The sequence below is a fragment of the Bubalus kerabau genome, chromosome 9 (assembly GCF_029407905.1).
Source record: "Bubalus kerabau isolate K-KA32 ecotype Philippines breed swamp buffalo chromosome 9, PCC_UOA_SB_1v2, whole genome shotgun sequence".
Classification (NCBI taxonomy): domain Eukaryota; kingdom Metazoa; phylum Chordata; class Mammalia; order Artiodactyla; family Bovidae; genus Bubalus; species Bubalus kerabau.
This window is the reverse complement of record NC_073632.1, coordinates 74,424,550-74,444,419: the sequence shown is the minus strand read 5'-3', so window position 1 is coordinate 74,444,419 and position 19,870 is coordinate 74,424,550. Positions and strand designations below refer to the sequence as shown.

The following is a 19,870-nucleotide window of genomic DNA, read 5'->3' as shown; positions in this document are numbered from 1 at the left end:
GGTGAAAACTAAAATTCAGGTGGTCAAAGAGCTAGTTGGGTTCATGCTTTTGCTTTCTAAGATGTAGTAGGGGAAGGAGATAAAACTGTAGTACAGTGTTTGGCCCAGTTTCTAGATCTTAATGTGTAGCAGGTAAACTTCCTGAGGTGACTAGTGTCCCAAGAAGGAAAAATGTTGTGCTCATTTCATCTGAAATCTTCGTACAATTCTGTGTTTTAGAAACACGTTAGATGCTGTTCTTGAAGATAAAATACATTTTATTTTCAAATGTAAGATAGCTACCTAGAACAAACACAAAGCCCTTACTCAGGAATTAAGAGAAATTTTATTCCTGCATAATGTGGATAAAAAAGTTCAGACAATGAAACAGACAGAGCTTCCTGGTGGCTCAGATGGTAAAGAATCTGCCTGCAATATGGGAGGCCTGGGTTTGATCACTGGGCTGGGAGGATCCCCTGCAGGAGGGCATGGCAACCCATGCCAGTATTCTTGCCTGGAGAATCCCCATGGACAGAGGAGCCTGATGGGCACAGTCTATGGGTTCGCAAAGAGTTGGACGTGACAGAGCGACTAAGCACACACACACACAAAGTTGTTGGACTAGAATCCTGTGAAGTTGCAAGTTCAGTTCTTTTGTGTTGGAGCTTGGGGGACAAATGTAATTTTTAAAAATGTGTGCCTCATTCTGACTTTTAGAAACAAACTTAGTGGAAGGCATTATCTTAAGTAATAGAATGGGGGGAAGGAATAGTTAGGGATATCGGGATCGACATGTACACTCTACTGTATTTAAAATGGATAACCAGCAAAGTTCTACTGTATAGTTCATGGAACTCTGCTCAGTGTTATATGGCACCATGTAAGGAAGGGGATTTTGGAGAGAATGGATACATGTATATGTATGTCTGAGTCTCTTCACTGTTCACCTGAAACTATCACAACATTGTTAATTGACTATGTATCAATACAAAATAAAAAGTTAAAAAAAAAGAAATAATAGAAGTTAGATAGATGTTTGAAGAAAATAATAACAGACTGCAACAAAAGTGAGGGCACATCCATCAACCTTACCAAAATCATGGGATCTCTGGAGGGAAGTGTCAGTATTGAAAACATTGTTTTGTTTTTAAGAACATTGTTTAAAGTTATTTCAGATTTACTGTTTTTCTCCCTTCTTGTCTTTGGAAAAACAGTAGTGCTATAACTTTTGAAATTCTTCATCTTTTTGCTTGCTTTTTTCCCCCTTCTTCTTCTTCTTCTTCTTTTTTTTGCTTTAGTTGAGTTCACTAAGACTTTACCTGTGCAGAATTCCTCTGTTAAGTGCTAGGAGGAAAAAGAGGTTTCTGATCTTGAAAAGACTGCATGAGAGCTGGAGGGGTGCTCTGATCGATATGGTACATTTGGTACGTAAGAGAGCATTATGGAAGTGCTGCAGAAATGTGAGTAGAAAGCACAAATAGGCTGTTGCCAGATGTCATAAATTTTCCACTCCGTGCTGAAGGCTCCTGACATTATTCTAGAGTTTTGAATGAACAAGATAAAGTTTGATTTTAATGTGTGTGTGGAGTTTTTCAATCAGATAAAGTGGATTCGGTAAATGGCAAGGGCTATGAAGGCAATAACAAAGAATGGCATGTTAGAAGGAATCTTGGAAGGAACTACTTTATTAACAGACCAGGGAATGCTTCACTGATAGGTGGTATTTGAGCTGAGACCTGAACGATAAAAATAAGCCAGCTGAGGAGAGATTATTCCAGGCAGAGGAAAACCTGGTGTAAAAACACTGATAACAGACGTAAACTTGGATTTTTAAAAAGCAGAAGTCCACTGTAGCTGGAGCATGCTGAGGATGAGAAGGTAAGAGATAATGTGAGAGAGGAAGGCAGGGGTCAGGTTGTACTGAAGCTGATAGGTTAGAGTGAAGAGTTTGGGTTTAATTCTCACTACAGTGTGGAGATGAGAAAAGATGAATTGTTTTGGGAAAATCTGGCTGCCTGTAGAAAACTGTTGTAGGACTGCTAATGTAGAATTCATGAAGCCTGTTAGGAGTCTATTCTAGTTGTGCTCCTGAGAAATGATGGGAGCTGGATGAACCAGCTAAGGCGAAGAAATGTTGGATGGATTGAGGAGACAGTTTGGAGGCAATACAGATTGTTAGTGATGTACAAGAGGAAAGTGAGGGAAAGATCGACCTGCTTTCTAGGTTCTTAGTTTTAGTAACTTGCTATATTATGTTGCCACCTAATCAGATGAAGCAAAATGGGATGAGGAGAAGAAGCTTGATGAAAGGAAATGAGAAGCTGAAAAAAATTGTGAAAAGCAAAACATTGCCTTCAGTTTAGTAATGGCAACATAAATGCTTAGGGATATTAATCTTAAACAACAAAGAAAAAAAAAATCATCCTTGATGGATTGGGAGCCAAATTGTGATTTCGGTTGTCACTGTTCTCTTTCTTGTGGTCCTGATTATGGCTTCTGAAGCTGGCTGGGCACGAAACTGTATTAGTGTTCAGCGTTTTTAGTTTTTTCACATCAACGGTTTCTGGCATGTTTTTTGTTTCTACTGGGAAAACCTCACTCACTGCCAAGAACTAACTGTTTTGCACAGTGTGTTGGTGCTTTGGTAGCTTTTGATAACTCTTCAAAATGGTCTTCAGAACACACAAACATGCTTTTCTTATTAAGATAGAACATTACTTAGACTTTGGACTTGGGCTAGAACTATACAGTTGGCTCTTCCTGGGTCTGTTCTTCTCAGCCTCTGTAATCACATGAGCCAGTTCTTTCCAATAAACCTTTTTGTGTGTGTGCGTGTGTGTGTATCTATTTCTTTCTCTCATGAACCTTGATTAACACACCCTTTATATTTATACTGGTGTAAAAATATTCAATTTTTTCAATTTTTATTCTCCAGACATCCAACATCTCAGTAAAGACTTTTGTTTCGTAAAGAACGTCTATATACCATGCAGCAACTGAATGAGTAGATTCAGTATAAATATGTACGCTGATAAGGTTCTCATTATAAGCATGGAGTTGAAAAGAATTATGCATGTTAAAATATAGTGATTCTTCACATGTACTCCAGGGACTGCTGTGGGTCCCCAAGACCATGTCAGAGCATCTGTGAGGTCAAAACTACTGTCATAATGACCCTGTTTTTCTTCTCATTTTCTCATGAGTGTATGGTATAATTTCTCAGAGGCGACATGATATTTGATACTACAACAGATTGAATGAAGAAGATATCTTCTGTTAAGTCATACATTAAAGAGATTTGCAAAAATATGCCTCCTTTTATACCATTTTTTACCAAAATGTAATTTTTCATAAAAATATTTTATTTGGGTTAATATATAATGGATTTATTATTGTTAATATTAACTGAATTAACAATTTTTTTTTGAAATTTCTTAGTTTGAATTTCTACTATGGTCAATATTGATAGAATTCACAGGAACAAAGGCTCTTTGATATTCTCAATATTTTTAAGAATGGAAAAGAGATCCTAAGACTAACATGTTTGAGAACCATTGCTCTAATAGAAGGTTTTATATATATAGTCGAGTGACTCTGATCAAAATGTTAAGTGTGTACTTCCAAACATTATATATTCTTTTCATCAAATGATTCTGTTTGGAAGCAATATAAATCAGTTCCAGTTGTTTGCTTTATTTTTGTTGTTGTTCTGAGGTTTTCTGATAATTTATCTCACATATAAGTAGAGTTGGTACACTCTCAACAGTTATATTTTAAGAGCTAGTCTCTTTGTCTCCTCATTCATTCAGTCATTCAACTAACCAACCAACTAGTATTCACTGAATTTCTATATGCTAGGTCCTTGCCAGATGTTGTGTCAGTTCATTGCTGAGCAGTGCTACACTGTCCTTTATTATCTGTTCTGTAAGAGCGCAGCTTGACTCTTTAAGCATTTCTCCTTTGAAACTAGCACAGTGTTAGCTTTGTCAGTAGAGGGCCCCAAGGGGGCATTTCAGTGGAAAGGAGCTTTTAACTCTTGATTGAGCTGTGTTTCTATTTTAGTTTCTTCTTGATGGTCCCACAGGGCTAAAAGTTTCCCAGTGCTTGCAGTGTCTCAGAGATCTTGCAGCCCCAGTGCTGGCCTGGTGACCACCTTTCTGTGGCTGTCCCCAGCATTTACACAGCTCACCCCAAACCTGCAAGTGTTTCCTGCTTGGCGGCAGGTGTGGAACAGCTCTAGCCTGAGTGACTCAGCCAAGTCTTCACCACCCAGGGGGCTGCAACCACATCTTCTAAGCGAGTCTGATTTTCAGCAGTCTCTCTCCCTGTTCCACATTTTTGTTCCTTGGTTATTGCGGTTATCCTTTAGGGTTCTCTTTATACCTTTAAAATCTCTATACTCTTGGATGAAATGATTGGATGGCATCGTCGACTCAATGGACATGAGTTTGAGCAAACTCCAGAAGATAGTAAAGGACAAGGAAACCTGGTATACTGCAATTCATGGGGTCGCAAAGAGACGGATATGACTGAGCAACTGATCAACAACATCACCCTCTTATAGTTAATAATTCTTTATATTGTACTTTGCTGTTACATTTTTTTGCATGGCTTTTCTCTTTTGATTGGACTCTTGAATGAATCATGTACTTTCTAAGAGAATATTATTACTCTTTTGCAAGATATACATGTTCCTATGTAAATTATTTAAGATTTGTGTAAAGGCAGTGTATAATTAAGAGATAGAACAAGAAAGGCTGAAACTGTATATCAAAGGCAGGGAAAGGTCAGGGTGGGCTGGGACTGAAGAAGAATAGTGTAATAATTGCCTAGGGGCTAAGATGAGGGGAGGCTTTCTTATAAGAGATTGAACCCATTCTGGAGAAGGAAACTGGCGTGATATGTGGGGAGAACAGTGAGTGCTCTGTCAGGTTGGTGAAGCTGGTTTGTGAAGAGAAGTAGTGAAAGGTAATGTAGATGTAGTACTTTGGGTAAGATCATGGAACGTGGTTAGTACTAAGCAGAGAAGTGGAAATTTCTCTCTGCTTACTTTACAGGGAAAATACAATGGATTTTGAATAAGATGTGACAATGAAAATATTGTTAGTGTTCAGAAAGAGAGATATATATATATATATATATATATATATATAAAGGAAGGAAGTTTAGGATGAAGTGTAGAAATCTATTTATCATTCATTATTTTCTTAGCAGTTAATCCTATTTTCTCTGTTACTATGTTTTTTTCCTAGAAGTATAGCATAAAGATAAAATTTTCATTAATACAGAAAATTCGCAGGACATTGTTTATCTAGATTTTGGACTGTGGTGTTTATTAATATGGAATTTGTTTTCTTTGGCTTTCTAAGTGAAAGCTGCTAAGTACTTGCAGCCTCTCTTTTTAATGAATTGAAGTAAATAAGAAGGTCCTAGTTTTTGTATTGTTTTTTTTTGAAAGCCAAGAAGCTGTTAATCTGTGGGATACAAATAGGATTAATTTTTAAAAGGCAAAAAAAGAAAACAAAACAAATTCTGTGTTTATTTCCTAAGTATCATTATCCATTTGATGGTCCTCATGTAAGATGGCATTCATGTAGTCTTTCTTTCTTTAAAGTACAAATCGATTGCATGCCTACCGTAGAACATTCAGTGAATATGTGTGAACGAAAATAAAACAGAAGACAAAGTACAGCACCCCCCTGCCCCGATAATACAGTTGACATTTTGTATGCATTTTTGTTTTCTTTCAATTGTATCTACATGTTTATGTGTTCATATATGAATACACCCACTCACTTATACCAATGTTTTTATTTAATATAAATATATATTTTCATAAGTGAGTATATTTTATAACCTGTTTATTTTACCTAACATATTGTATTTTCCATTGAATGTTTTTAATAATATAATTTTTAATGACTGCATAAGTGTTCATCAAACTTTTATCATAATTTTACAAATTGCCTATTATTGGAATTTTAAATACTTTTTTTCCCCTTATTTTAATGAGGAAAATGAGAATTTTTTTTTAAGCCTTTATCTTTGTACATACACATGATTATCTAGTGTGCCTTCCTAGATTTGGAATTGCCAGAGCAGAAGGCATATAACTTTTGAAAGATTTTTGATTCTCATTGGCAACTTGCTTTCCAGAAAGCTTTTACTTTTTAGAAGTTTTAATTATAAGCATTTATGTTTTCTTTCTCTGTCTTAAATGATATATTTGAGAACTCTGTTGCTCAAGAGACTGTAAGGCCACACTAAAGAAGTCACGTTTATTAAAATTAGTACATTATATCTATGTGCACACAGATGTTTCATTATTAAGCCTTGAGATAGCTAAATTACAGCTGAATAGAACTAAACTCATTAGAAATCTGAGGGATTAGTTAGCTGATAACTAAACAATAGTAAATACACTTAAATTATAACGTGAAGAATGAGGAAGTGCAGACTTTGTTGATTCTATGTCTTGGTAGCCAGTTATTCTGGGAGACTGTGGAAGTAATTTTTAGAAGTTGATAAGAACAGCATAGTGTTCTCTGTGTTTGGGATGATGGAAGGGAATCTTGGGTTAAACAGGCAGCTACCTCCATGGTGCCTACAGGGCAAATTGCCACTAATATGAAGTCAGATGGCAGAAGGATTTAGATGGCTTTTTGATGCTACTGCTTGTTTCTTCCTTTTTGGAACTGTGAAATAAATGCATGATACTCCATAGCACTCCGAAAATGTAGCAATAGTCAGGCTACAGTGAAAGAAGTTCATTTAGCAGAAACATTTTATAAAAATGAAATATCAACACTTCTAAAACTTTATTTAGCCTGCATTGAATGTCCTTGAAATGCTGAAACAATTTGGCAAGGTTTTATTTTGTGACTTCTAATGATCAAATTGGAATTCCTACAAATTAATATACTTTGCTTATCCCATTTTCTTAATAAGAAAATTATTGTAGCTTAAAAGTGCAACTGGCTGAAAATGGCTAAATGGTCTTAATGGTAAATATCATACTATATAAATAAAATGTGAGACAAAACATTTTATTTCAAAGTTTATTTCATAATGGAAGAAAATAATTATTTGAAAGCCTATAAGTCATTTAGAGAGCACTATTTGAAAATTGACAGAAGTCATAATTGATGCAGAGTTGTAAAAATAATTTAAATCCACTAATGCCATAATGTGTCACTGAAAAAATACTGATAGCCATGGAGAAATAGGTCACTACGTTTGTGAAGAAGCTGAGGCCCAGTAACACTAAGTCACTTATCTAAGATCTCAGATCTGGTCCTTCTTAAAAGCCATAATTGATCTGTTCTGCTGTGGTGAATTTGAAAGACATCTTTGTAGTTCAGCCATGGACTGTAGAATGTGAGTATAACCAAGAACAGAAGCATCCTGCATCTATAAATTGGTTTGGGATCCAGAATATCTTATTTGAAAGAAAAGGACATAATTTCTTCAAAAAATACAAGGATAGTTTATTCTATGAATGTGCAATCTGTGAAAATCGGGAGCGGGGGGTTACAAGAAAAGAGAACTGAGAAAAATTAAGGGAAAGTAATGTCAATGATGATCACTATAGTAAGCTTATTCTGTCCTTGGCTTAAATAACTAACAGTGTTATCACTTGAAATCTTCACAAAAGTTCTGAACCATATAATACCCATTGACCAGGAATTGGTCAGACTTGAAATCTTGAAATTCTGGTTTCTTAAAATAGTTGAAGCCCTCCTATGTGCTATGATTTGAACTTGTACATTGAGGGTTAACTGAACTGGGTTGACGGGTAGTCAATGAGTGGTTAGTGTGCCACGGAAACAGTTACTATGATTTAAGGAGGAGACACAGAGGGTTGATTAATTCCTCAGGTTTGTCAAGAAGAGAGGTCAAAGTGTAACCCTTGTGGGTTCTGTAACACTACATATAATACATTTTGTGGGGGGGGAGTGTTAAAATTACACCCTAGGGAAAAATATTTTACAATAAAATTTGTGTTCTACCTTAAGTGTGATAAATGGGTATCATTACTTGAAATGTAAATATTTACATTTTTGTAATATATGACTTTGTTAACATCCACAGGGACATGAGAAAAACTGGTAGTTGTTTTTTTTTAAAGCTCCCTGGACTAATATCAGCAGTTAATGTTCAAATTCCATTTTTACACTTAGCTCTGTATGACTTTGCTTGCCACACAAAGAGTGTGTGTTTGAGGGTGGAAATATGAGGAACTGGGAGGTTGAGATTCTTTATCTTCTTTTCCTCCTCCTGTTAGATTTCCAAATGAATATTTATTAAGCCAAAGGTAGTGGAGTAAATTAGTGATTTCAAACCAGGTATCTGGAAGCTCTATAAGACCATAGAGACTATTGCAGATTCAAGGACAATATAAGTGGTGATTAGCTGTCAACTTAGCGGAAGAGGCTCCAAGTAGGTGAATCTGCTTTGTGTCAGATTCTCAGTTCTAGAAATTTTGGCATTTTACACTTCAGTCCTCACACTTACATTGCAAAGTATCCTTTATTCCTTGAGCAAGTCCAGAATTCTTAGTACGTTGCAAAAGGTCACACAACTTGCTTACATGATGATCTTGGAATCTGAGATCAGAAATTGATTCTGATCTGTACTCGTAGCCTCTCTCTGAGTTAAAATTATGAATGGGGAAAGAATAATACACTCCCTCTGTAAATCAGGCCAATAACACATTTCTTTGATTGTTTGCTAAAAGACCTTTGTTTAGCAAGAGTAGAGATAATTTAGGGTGGGAATCTGGATTGAACCCAGCTCTGCATGATCTGTTTGACTTTAAGTTACAAATTGTGCCTCAGTTTCCTAATCTGTAAAATAGGAATAATAACAGATTGTTGTGGAGAGTATATTAATTTGTACATGTTGTGTACTTTGAACAATGTCTGTTACCCACTATGAATTCAGTTCATCTATTCACTTGTTTGATGTCTTTCTATATCTCTGTTCTGGAAGACATAGTCTTTTTAAATTAAATTTAATACTCAGAATAGGTTGGTATCATTTTTAGCTTTATTTCTGTTATTATATTTTCCCTTTTGCTTATATATCTATTTGGTCTTATTTTACATGGTATCATTTCAGGTTCCTATATGATAGTGGACTCTTCAGATCATGACCCTGGAGAAAAAGCCAGACTCCAGCTGCCTACAATGAAGGAGAACGACACTCATTGTATTGACTTCAGTTACCTGTTATACAGCCAGAAAGGGCTGAATCCTGGCACTTTGAACATATTGGTTAGGGTGAATAAAGGACCTCTTGCCAATCCAATTTGGAATGTGACTGGATTCACGGGTAGAGATTGGCTTCGGGCTGAGCTAGCAGTGAGCACCTTTTGGCCCAATGAATATCAGGTAATCATCTGTTCTTTTCTAGTTCATGATTTGATGTCCTTGGATCTCACTGTGTATATAATACTTAGAGGTAAATACTAGCCCCATAGGGATGAGAGGTGATTTCTTTAGTCCTCCTCCACCACTGTTCTGGAGAACATGTTTAAGTACATTGGCACAAAATCTTCAAAGTACAGAAGATATTTCAACATATGGAAAAAGGTAGTTTAGGTACAAAATTTGTTGGTTGTTTGGTGAAGAGCTGCTTACTGACAGACATATTTCTGTATCTCTGTTCTGGAAGAAATAGTCCTATTGAGTTGAGCATAATATTTAGACCGGATTGGTTTAATAACTTCCTGAAAATAATATTCAAAAAATAAACATAAAATAGGGCTTCATGAAATATGTTATCTAAGGAGAGGCATCTTCAATAATTTTAAAATATTTTGTCAGTTACATAAAGTTAAAAAAAAAGCAAACAAAACCTCACCTAGAATTTGAGTTCTGGCTTCAAGGTAAAACTAAAGGATTTCAGTAAGAGTTTAGAGTCTTCATTCTAGTGACTAAGTGACTGCTTCATTCTATCCCATTGCCACTTGACTGTCTAATTACTCATTATGACTCGAAAGTCTCTCTGTACATGACCTATCAGGGCTTTTCCAGCCCAACCATTAAAAAAAAACAACCAACAAAAAATGTGGTCCATATGTTGGACCAACTAAACATGGCCTTTGGATTCTACTCCCCACAAATGCTTGATGAAATTATGAGTAAACAATGAATAGTGTCAGTACCTACATTGTGAGTTGTGTGACTGGGTTTATATGGTTTAACCAAAAAAGTCCATTTACCAGTTTGGAAAGTTGTTAAGTAATCTTCATGTGAGGTTCAGTACCTGGTAACAGAAAGTTACCTCTCCTGAAAATTCACTTCTGTGCTAGATCTTGGAATTTAAACTTTTAAAAGATTTGCCTATTAGTATCTTATTATAGAGCTTAACAGAGATGGGTTATGTAAAAGTATATTTTTATTATCATCGGTGAATAATTTATAAGGTAATAACAGTTTTATTTCTGCTTTTAAAATAAGCATGTTAAGCTTTTCTTTATTCCTGGGAAGAGGGGCGAGGGAATCAATCCATTGTTTTAATTGCTTTGTTTTTGAATTGATTTTTTGTTTGTTTTATTAAAAGTCTCTTACTTCATAGTTATAGTTGTAAAGGTAAGGTTCTCCGTTTAGGGTTATGTGTCTATGAAGATTTCAGTGGATTCTTATTAGGTGCTAGCTGATTCCATTATTCCTGAGCAGAAGGATGTTTCTCAGCAATCCTGGAGAGCCATCTGCTTCTTCAGGGCGCACAGCTCTGGGAGGGCTGCGTACGTGGTAGGTGAGTGGATGGAGCTGTGTAAAACTAATGCTAAGAGCACTGAAGCAAGATTAATGGGCTCATCTCTGACAACAGTGGGCTGATGGCTGTCATTGCTGGATCAACCTTACAGCACATTGTCTTTATACTAATTTCTTTATAATCTGTGACTGGAGCTTAACACAACACTGAAAAGAAAAAGCTCTGATTTAGCAAAATAAAGCTGCCAATGAATTCAGCCTCCTTAAAATAAGTTAAAGCTCAGATAACAAATCTAGCAGAAATATTAAAAATTTGGATTCTAGAGTCCAGTTGCTTATATTCAACCCTGATTTTTGTTTGCTACCTGCATAGACAGTTCAAAAGAATGAAATTGTTAGTTATATCTTTGGAAATAAAAACCCATAGAGGTAGATTTTGGTAAATTCAACAAATAATGTATCTGTGGTATCATACTGCTGATCTTTTGTAACTTAGAGATAGCATATATTATGCTTTCTCCTATTTTTTGGTAAGATCTATCTTTGAATCATTGATATAACATTTTATTTCTCTCTCTCTTTTTTTTTTTACCAACTTGTAATTTGTATTTTATTTTGTTATTTTTAATTGAAATATAGTTGATTTACAATGTTATGTTAATTTCTGCAGTACAGCAAAATGATTCAGTTATACATATATATTTATCTTTTTAATATTCATGTCCATCATGGTTTGTCACACTTTACTGAATATAGTTCCACAGTAGGACCTTGTTGTTTATCCATTCTATTTGTAATAGTTTGCATTTGCTAATTCCAAACTCCCAGTCCATCCCTCCTTCCCTCAGCCCCTCCCCCCATAACATTTCCTTATGGTGCAGATTTCTGTAATGTTACTTTTAATGTTGAGTTATAATACCAAGAACTGGATGAATGTTTCTTTGTTCAGTCTCATTTTTCATGACAGAGCTGCCTAGGTTACTTGTACCTGCGGTACTTTCAATAAAACTGTGCAAAAGGAACCTGTGCAAGTTTCAACCTGGCCAGTGAGATCTTTTTGCGGATCTCTTTGAGAAAATGATTGCTAAATACATAGAACCTGTGGGTAAATGTCTCTTTGTTGCAGACTAAAATTTGAGCAATAGATGATTTCTTACGTGATTACTTCCACATCCTTTTCCTTAACCTGCAAAACTTAACAATCAATGAGAGAAAATAACAGAGTAGAATATTTTTTATTCATGTGTTTAGTGCTCAATAAATTACTTGATTGATGTTTTCATCAATTTTTGTCATTCAGATACTAGTAGTATCTGTATATCAGTTATTAGAAACAACTATATTTATGTAGGATTTTTGCTATTAGGAAATAACATGAAAAACTTTTGACTATTGTTTAATGCAGAAACTTTATGTATTTTTAAAATTAAAATATAGCCATTGCAATGTGCCATTTTACAAGTCTACTCTTTATTCTTAAAAAAATACCATTTATTTTTAATTTTTCCAGACTCTAGGTTAAGTAGAATTGTGATATTCTTAGAAATTGATCTCCTTGGTTCCACAATTTTCTCAACTTCTCTTCTCCGGAGATCTTACACTCTCTGGACTTCTTTAACCTTTTTTGTTTGTTTGTTTTAACTTTCTCATTTTTCTAACTGCCTTTTCTTTTGTTTGTCTGGTGAAGATGCCTATCTTTCTTTGCTTGAACCATTCTGTATCTGACCACCCATCTTGTACAACCCCTTCTCACCCAACTTTAATAATAACAACAGAAGCAATCAAAAATAGGATGAGAATACTACTACTTTTAATTATTAATAGTATGGGATAACCTTTGTATAAAAAATCACAATCCTGGAAGTGAAAACAATGGTCCTTACAAGCCAGTCCTCTTTTCCATTTTTCTGTTGAACTAAATATCTGAAAAAGATACAATATATCTTTGGTATGGTTTTCCCTTCCCACAGATTCCATCTTATCAGATGCCTAAAGAGAAGATTGATGTGGTAATTTGATTACTAGTTTTCAACCTCAAGAAACCTCAGATTTGAAAAAAAGTACATGAAATTGTGAAATAAAGGCAAAAGTGATTCTTTGAATAATGAATTTTGGTTACCTGGAAGATTAGGATAAGGGCCCATGGACTCTGGGGCCAGCACTTCCTAGGTGAATCTTGACTCTCCTATTTAGCAGATGTACAGCCTTGGGGCTGTTCTTTAATCTCTTTGACTGTAGTTTCCTCATCTGAAACATGAGGATCACAACAGTACCTGTCTCACTGGGTTTTCTACAGAGTGTTTAGAACACTCTACCGTAGGTGTTTATACTAGTAAACTACTCTTACAGTGGGTGTTTATCATAAATTAGGTTAACATTATGTTGAATAAGTAAAAAATAACGTGAACTCTATTGGATTTAATAACTGCTCAGCATTTTTCTTTAATTGTGAAACATACTATATATTTTTTAAATAGCAGATTTAGGTTCATAGCCAATTTGAGAGGAAGGTATAGAGACATCCTTATGTATCCCTGGTTCCCACACATGCATAGCCTCCCCCATTATCAACTCCTACAAGAGAGGTGTGATTGATGAACCTGTGTTGGTTATGATAGATGAACCTGTATTGACACATCATAGTCACTCAAGGGCCTTCCCCAGTGACGCTAGAAGGAAAGAACCTGCCTGCCAATGCAGGAAGCATAAGAGACTCAGGTTCAATCCCTGGGTTCGGAAGATCTCCTGGAGGAGGGCATGGCAATCTATTCCAGTATTCTTGCCTGGAGAATCCCATGGACAGAGGAGCTACAGTCCATAGGGTCTCAAAGGGTCAGACATGACTGAAGCCACATAGCACAGCACAGCACAATCACTCAAAGTCTGTAGTTAATTTTAGGATTCACTCTTGGTGTTATATATTCTAAGACTTTAGACAAATATATAATGACATGTATTCATCATTATAGAATCAGAGTATTTTCACTGCCCGAAAAGTCCTTTGTGTTACACCTCCTCTCTCCACCCCACTCTCTTTTTTTCTGGTTTTTAATTTATTAAAATGTCTAATTTTTTTACACATTATTAACACATCATGCTAACTTCTGGAGATACACAGGTAAAATCCTTCTTTTCCTGACGCTTACAGTCTAGCTTGGCCCTTTAAAAATGTAAAGATAAATAAATGTAAAGATAAAAATGTTAATCAGAGGTGGGGTCTGCCTTTAAGGAGCCTCGTCCAGATGGGCATGTGAGATATGCATAGATAAAACTTTGAAACAATATATATTTAATAGCAATTATTAAATGACTTAAGAGGGATAGATATAAAATGAGGTGGGGAAAAATGAAAACAAAAGAATTGTTTCCAAAGTAATTTGAGACAGAAACGGAACTAGAATTCTTGCCTCTTGATTTCTCTGTTCATTGATTAGTTTGCTTTCTAGCGTATCTATTTTGGTTAACCAGCACTGTCTATAGTAAAACAGGACGAGCAAATGTGAATTTAATTTCTGACATAAGGGTTGCAGTGATACAATAATACATAAGGAATTATTTCTCACCTGTGTCTTCAGAACAATAGATGTCTTTTTAGCTTAGTGTACTAATTACAGAAAGTATCATATTACATGCATTTTTTTTGCCATGGTTACAAGTTGCTATTTCCTCCTATTTTTATCGACCTTAAGTAAGTACTGTAAATTTTTAAATTGCTCGCTAAACAGAAGCAAAAATAAAGAAAACAAAAAACAACCCAAATATCATGAGGTATTATCTTAGTGTTGAATCTGAACTGAAGAATAGCACACCTCTAAGAATATAATTTTCTCCACTCTGGAAATCTGACCTGTCTTGAATGTGTAAAACTAAATTCTGCTTTGGGATTAAACCCATTAGTTTCTTACTGAACAGTGAGGTTGTTACCAAATGAGGCAGGCAGACATAACTTCCAAAACTATTAGTGGAAACCTAATCTGCTGTTTTCCATTAACTGGGTGCACATCATTAATCACAAAAATGATGCATGATGAAAACTACAGGGGTTTGGCCTGAAATTGGAAAGTGATAATACAGCAGAATGTGCCTTTTTTTTCCTCACCCCCTAATTCACTGAGAAATAAACACTGAACTTTTGCAAGCCATTTTCTTCTTAACATTTTCCACTGGTTTAAAAAAAAAACAAAAAAACAAAAAAAACCTGTAAGAACTGGACAAGCATGGGGTCTTTTATTTTTGTTTCCATTTTAAAGATTTATGTTAACATGTATTGCACTGATATTTTGGCAGTGGAATGTTTGTTGCACTCCAGAGATACTGCTGCTTTGGATCCAAGAAGACTGGGACTTAAACCAAATGACTGTTTACATAAATAAAAAGTCTCTAAAAGATTACTCTTGAAGGAGAGGGGCTGAAATAAAAGCATGCTCATGAACCATCCATGCAAAGCATGAGGAAAAGAGGATAGCACTCCTGTGCCATAACTCTTGGGATGCTTCCAATTTTTATTGGTCTTTATCCAACCTTGTAGAGCACCATGGAAGAAAGGAGGTTAGCAATATTTTTCTTTCCTAGATGGATTTTCTTTCCTAGTCTGCTTGAGGCACCATAAGAAAATACTACAGACCAAGTGACTTAAACAACAGAAATTTATTTCTCTTATGGTGTGAAGGCCAAAGATCAAAGTGCTGATCTATTTGTTTCCTGGGGAGAGCTCTCTTCTTGGCTTGCAGATGCCTACCTTCTCCCTGTGACCTCACATAATAAAGAGAGAATGCTCTGGTGTCTCGTCCTCTTCTCCTATAGGCACCAGGCCCATCGGATTAGGGTCCCACTCTTCTGAGCTCATGCTAAGTCATTTCAGTCATGTCCTACTCTTGTGACCCTATGGACTATAGCCTGCCAGGCTCCTCTGTCCATGGGATTCTCCAGGCAAGAATAGTAGAGTGGGTTGCCACTCCCTTCTCAAGGGGATCTTCCCCACCCAAGGATCGAACCTCAGATGCCTCCTGCATTGGAGGCAGGTTCTTTACCACTAGCACTACCTGGGTTCTTAATTACCCCCTAAAGGCACAGTCTCCAAATACAATCACATTGGCAGTTAGGATTTCAGCATATGAATTTGGAGAGGTGTTGTAGGGGACACAATTCAGTCCATAACACTAGGTATATCTTACAGGTGTAACGTCATCATTTACAGCCATTATAAATGACTCTGGCTCATTATTTTATATGACAGTATTGCAGATATTATGAATTTTTCTATTCAGTAGTCATTCTCCTCACTTTCCCCAACTTACTTTGCAGATAGGAGTGGCACAGCACTAGCCAATGAGTTATGATGGAAAGTCAGCTGGGAGACTTCTGGGAAAGATGTTATTCGCTGATTAAAAAGAGATCCATGTTGTTGCATGAAAACATGATGCTTGGCCCTACTGCAATTATTTTGTAACTCAGAGAAAGAAGATAACAAATTGAGGGTAGCAGAAGAAAGTATGGAAGGATCCAGGGTCCTACTCTCAGATAACAACAACAGCAATAAAAATAGTATTATAGCAATTTTTAGTTGAGTATTCTCCCATGCAGTTTAAGACATCCTATTATATCATGTCATATCTTTCTTGAACTTTCAGACAATCCCACCTCTCAACACATTGTTTGTGGATAGCACAAGTGAGATATATGGCAAACTTGAAAGTATTTGTATCTATCTATGAGTGAAGCAGTTAATATTTTTCAGTCCAGTTGCAGAGAGAAGACAAAGCTATATACCTGAAAATGTAAATAGGACTATGATAGAATGAGTCAATGATTGAAAGGAATAGAAAGAAAGGAAGGAAGGATAATTTGTTGAGTTTCTACTATGTATAAAACACTGAGCTGGATACTTCCATATGTCACCTTTACCTTGTTTTAATACTTGATCAAGTGTTAAGTGAATGTTTATTATCTTCATGCATGGACTCAGTTGCTGATTATGAAGTGGTCAAAAGTATTCCCCTTTTCCTCTTTAGTAGTTTAATTTTGCTTTAAAAAATTTAGACTTCAGGCATATCACTGACATCTGAAGTTAATCATAACTTACTAGGCTTGTTTAAGTTCTGGTAACAGTATTTGCCTAACATGGGCATTCTGGCTCATTTTTACAGTAGCACCATACCTTCTGTTTGATGGGCTGTTAACAAAACAGCTTTATGCTGCTCATTTTTACTCTTAGTGACTCCCTGTTTGTTTCACTGAAAGTACTCCCAATAGATTTGACAAAACTTCCACATTATTATTGTCATTGTTTTTCTTTAAAATTATCATCCTGCCAGGGTGACTTCTCTCTGGTTGTGTCAGTGATTTGCCTTTATTATAAAACACCTGCTTTACTTTCCCTTTGGACTCTGTTTGCTTTGATTCATTGATGAAAGTTACAGTGTGTAAACAAATTAAGAAAAGAGTCCTAGTAACACAATTACTATTGCAAGTATATGACAGAAGTCTCTTGTTATTCTACTATATTATACTTGTTTTCATTTAGTATAACAGGAACTGCCAAGTATCTCTTCACTAATTTTTTGAGAAATATCTCCATGAATTAATGCACTTCCCATTTAAGATTGGAAAAATAATGAGCAGTAAGCAGAATTAGGCAGTATTGTTCAGTTGATGACTTTTCTTCAGAGTTTATTTCATCCAAGGGGACTGAGGAAGACAGATGTTCCAAAGAGTGGAATAGATGCCCATATTTCTCTTGCTCACTCACTTGTGTTCAGGTCAGCTTGTTGATTCCAGATTAATGCAGTTCTGATTCCTTGTTTTCCATGCCTCTTTATTCATCCACTCCAATATTCTTGCCTGGAGAATCCCATGGACAGAGGAGCCTGGTGGGCTGCTGTTGATAGGGTCACAAAGAATTAGCAACTGAGTACCCACAAATGGGCTGATCTTCATTTACCAAGATGAACAAAAGTATATATCCTACTGGGGCAGATTGATTATATTCTTTGCAGCCAAAGATGGAGAAGCTCTATACAGTCAGCAAAAACAAGACCTGGAGCTGACTATGGCTCAGATCATAAACTCCGTATTGCCAAATTCAGACTTAAATTGAAGAAAGTAGGAAAAACCACTAGATCATTCAGGTATGACCTAATTCAAATCTTTTACGATTATACAGTGGAAGTGAGAAATTGATTCAAGGGATTAGGTCTGATAGAATGCCTGAAGAACTAAGAACAGAGGTTCGTGACATTGTGTAGGAAGCAGTGATCAAGATCATCCCCAAGAAAAAGAAATGCAGAAAGGCAAAATGGTTGTCTGAGGAGGCCTTACAAATAGCTGAGAAAAGAAGGGAAGTGAAAGGCAAAGGAGAAAAGGAAAGATACACCCATTTGAATGCAGAGTTCCAAAGAATGGCAAGGAGAGATAAGAAAGCCTTCCTCACTGATCAATGCAAAGAAATAGAGGAAAACAGTAGAATGGGAAAGACTAGAGATCTCTTCCAGAAAATTAGAGATACCAAGGGAACATTTCATGCAAATATGGGCACAATAAAGGACAGAAATGGTATGGACCCAACAGAAGCAGAAGATATTAAGAAGAGATGGCAAGAATACACAGAAGAACTGTACAAAAAAGATCTTACGACCCAGATAATCACGATGGTGATCACTCACCTAGAGCCAGACATCCTGGAATGTGAAGTCAAGTGGTCTTAGGAAGCATCACTACGAACAAAGGAGGTGACGGAATTCCAGTTGAGCTATTTCGAATCCTAAAAGATGATGCTGTGAAAGTGCTGCACTCAATATGCCAGCAAATTTGGAAAGCTCAGCAGTGGCCACAGGACTGGAAAAGGTCAATTTTCATTCCAGTCCCAAAGAAAGGCAATGCCAAAGAATGCTCAAAGTACCACACAATTGCACTCATCTCAGAGGCAGCAGCAGCTGCACGGGCTGGTAAAGTAATGCTCAAAATTCTCCAAGCCAGGCTTCAGCAATATGTGAACCGTGAACTTCCAGATGTTCAAGTTGGTTTTAGAAAAGGCAGAGGAGCCAGAGATCAAATTTCCAACATCCACTGGATCATCAAGAAAACAAGAGAGTTCCAGAAAAACATCTATTTCTGCATTATTGATTATACTAAAGCCTTGACTCTGTGGATCACATCAAACTGTGGAAAATTTTTGAAGAGATGGGAATACCAGACCACCTGACCTGCCTCTTGAGAAATCTGTATGCAGGTCAGGAAGCAACAGTTAGAACTGGACATGGAACAACAGACTCGTTCTAAATAGGAAAAGGAGAAAGTCAAGGCTATATATTGTCACCCTGCCTATTTAACTTATATGCAGTGTTCTCAGTATCATGAGAAACACTGGGCTGGATGAAGCACAAGCTAGAATGAACATTGCCAGGAGAAATATCAATAACCTCAGATATGCAGATGACACCACCCTTATGGCAGAAAGCGAAGAAGAACTAAAGAGCCTCTTGATGAAAGTGAAAGAGGGGAGTGAAAGAGTAGGCTTAAAACTCAACATTCAGAAAACTAAGATCATGATATCTGGTCCCATCACTTTCTGGCAAACAGATGGGGAAACAGTGGAAACAGTGACAGATTTTATTTTGGGGGGCTCCAAAATCACTGCAGATGGTGACTGCAGCCATGAAATTAAAAGATGCTTGCTCCTTGGAAGAAAAGTTATGCCCATCTAAACAGCATATTAAAAAGGAGAGATGTTACTTTGCCAACAAAGGTCTGTCTAGTCAAAGCTATGGTTTTTCCAGTAGTCATGTATGGATGTGAGAGTTGGACTATAAAGAAAACTGAGCATTCAAGTTTTGATGCTTTTGAACTGTGGTGTTGGAGAAGACTCTTGAGAGTCCCTTGGGCTGCAAGGAGATCCAACCAGTCCATCCTAAAGGAGATCAGTCCTGAGTATTCATTGGAAGGACTGATGCTGAAGCTGAAACTCCAGTAGTTTGGCCACCTTATGCAAAGAACTGACTCATTAGAAAAGATCCTGATTCTGGGGATGATTGAAGGTGGGAGGAGAAGGGGACGACAGAGGATGAGATTGTTGGATGGCATCACCAACTCACTGGACATGAGTTTGAGTAAACTCCGGGAATTGGTGATGGACAGGGAGGCCCGGCGTGCTGCAGTGCATGGGGTTGAAAAGA

General features: G+C 36.5%; 1 protein-coding gene across 4 annotated transcripts in view; it reads left to right on the top strand.

Annotated features, from left to right (window-relative positions):
• The window catches only part of PTPRK (protein tyrosine phosphatase receptor type K), a 635,100-nt gene that overhangs the window by 231,232 nt on the left and 383,998 nt on the right, over positions 1 to 19,870 (top strand). For all 4 annotated transcript variants that reach the window (XM_055535594.1, XM_055535592.1, XM_055535593.1 and 1 more), the window contains exon 3: positions 9,100 to 9,371. In XM_055535594.1, the coding sequence (XP_055391569.1) occupies positions 9,100 to 9,371 (272 nt within the window). The remainder of the gene's footprint in view (positions 1 to 9,099; positions 9,372 to 19,870) is intronic.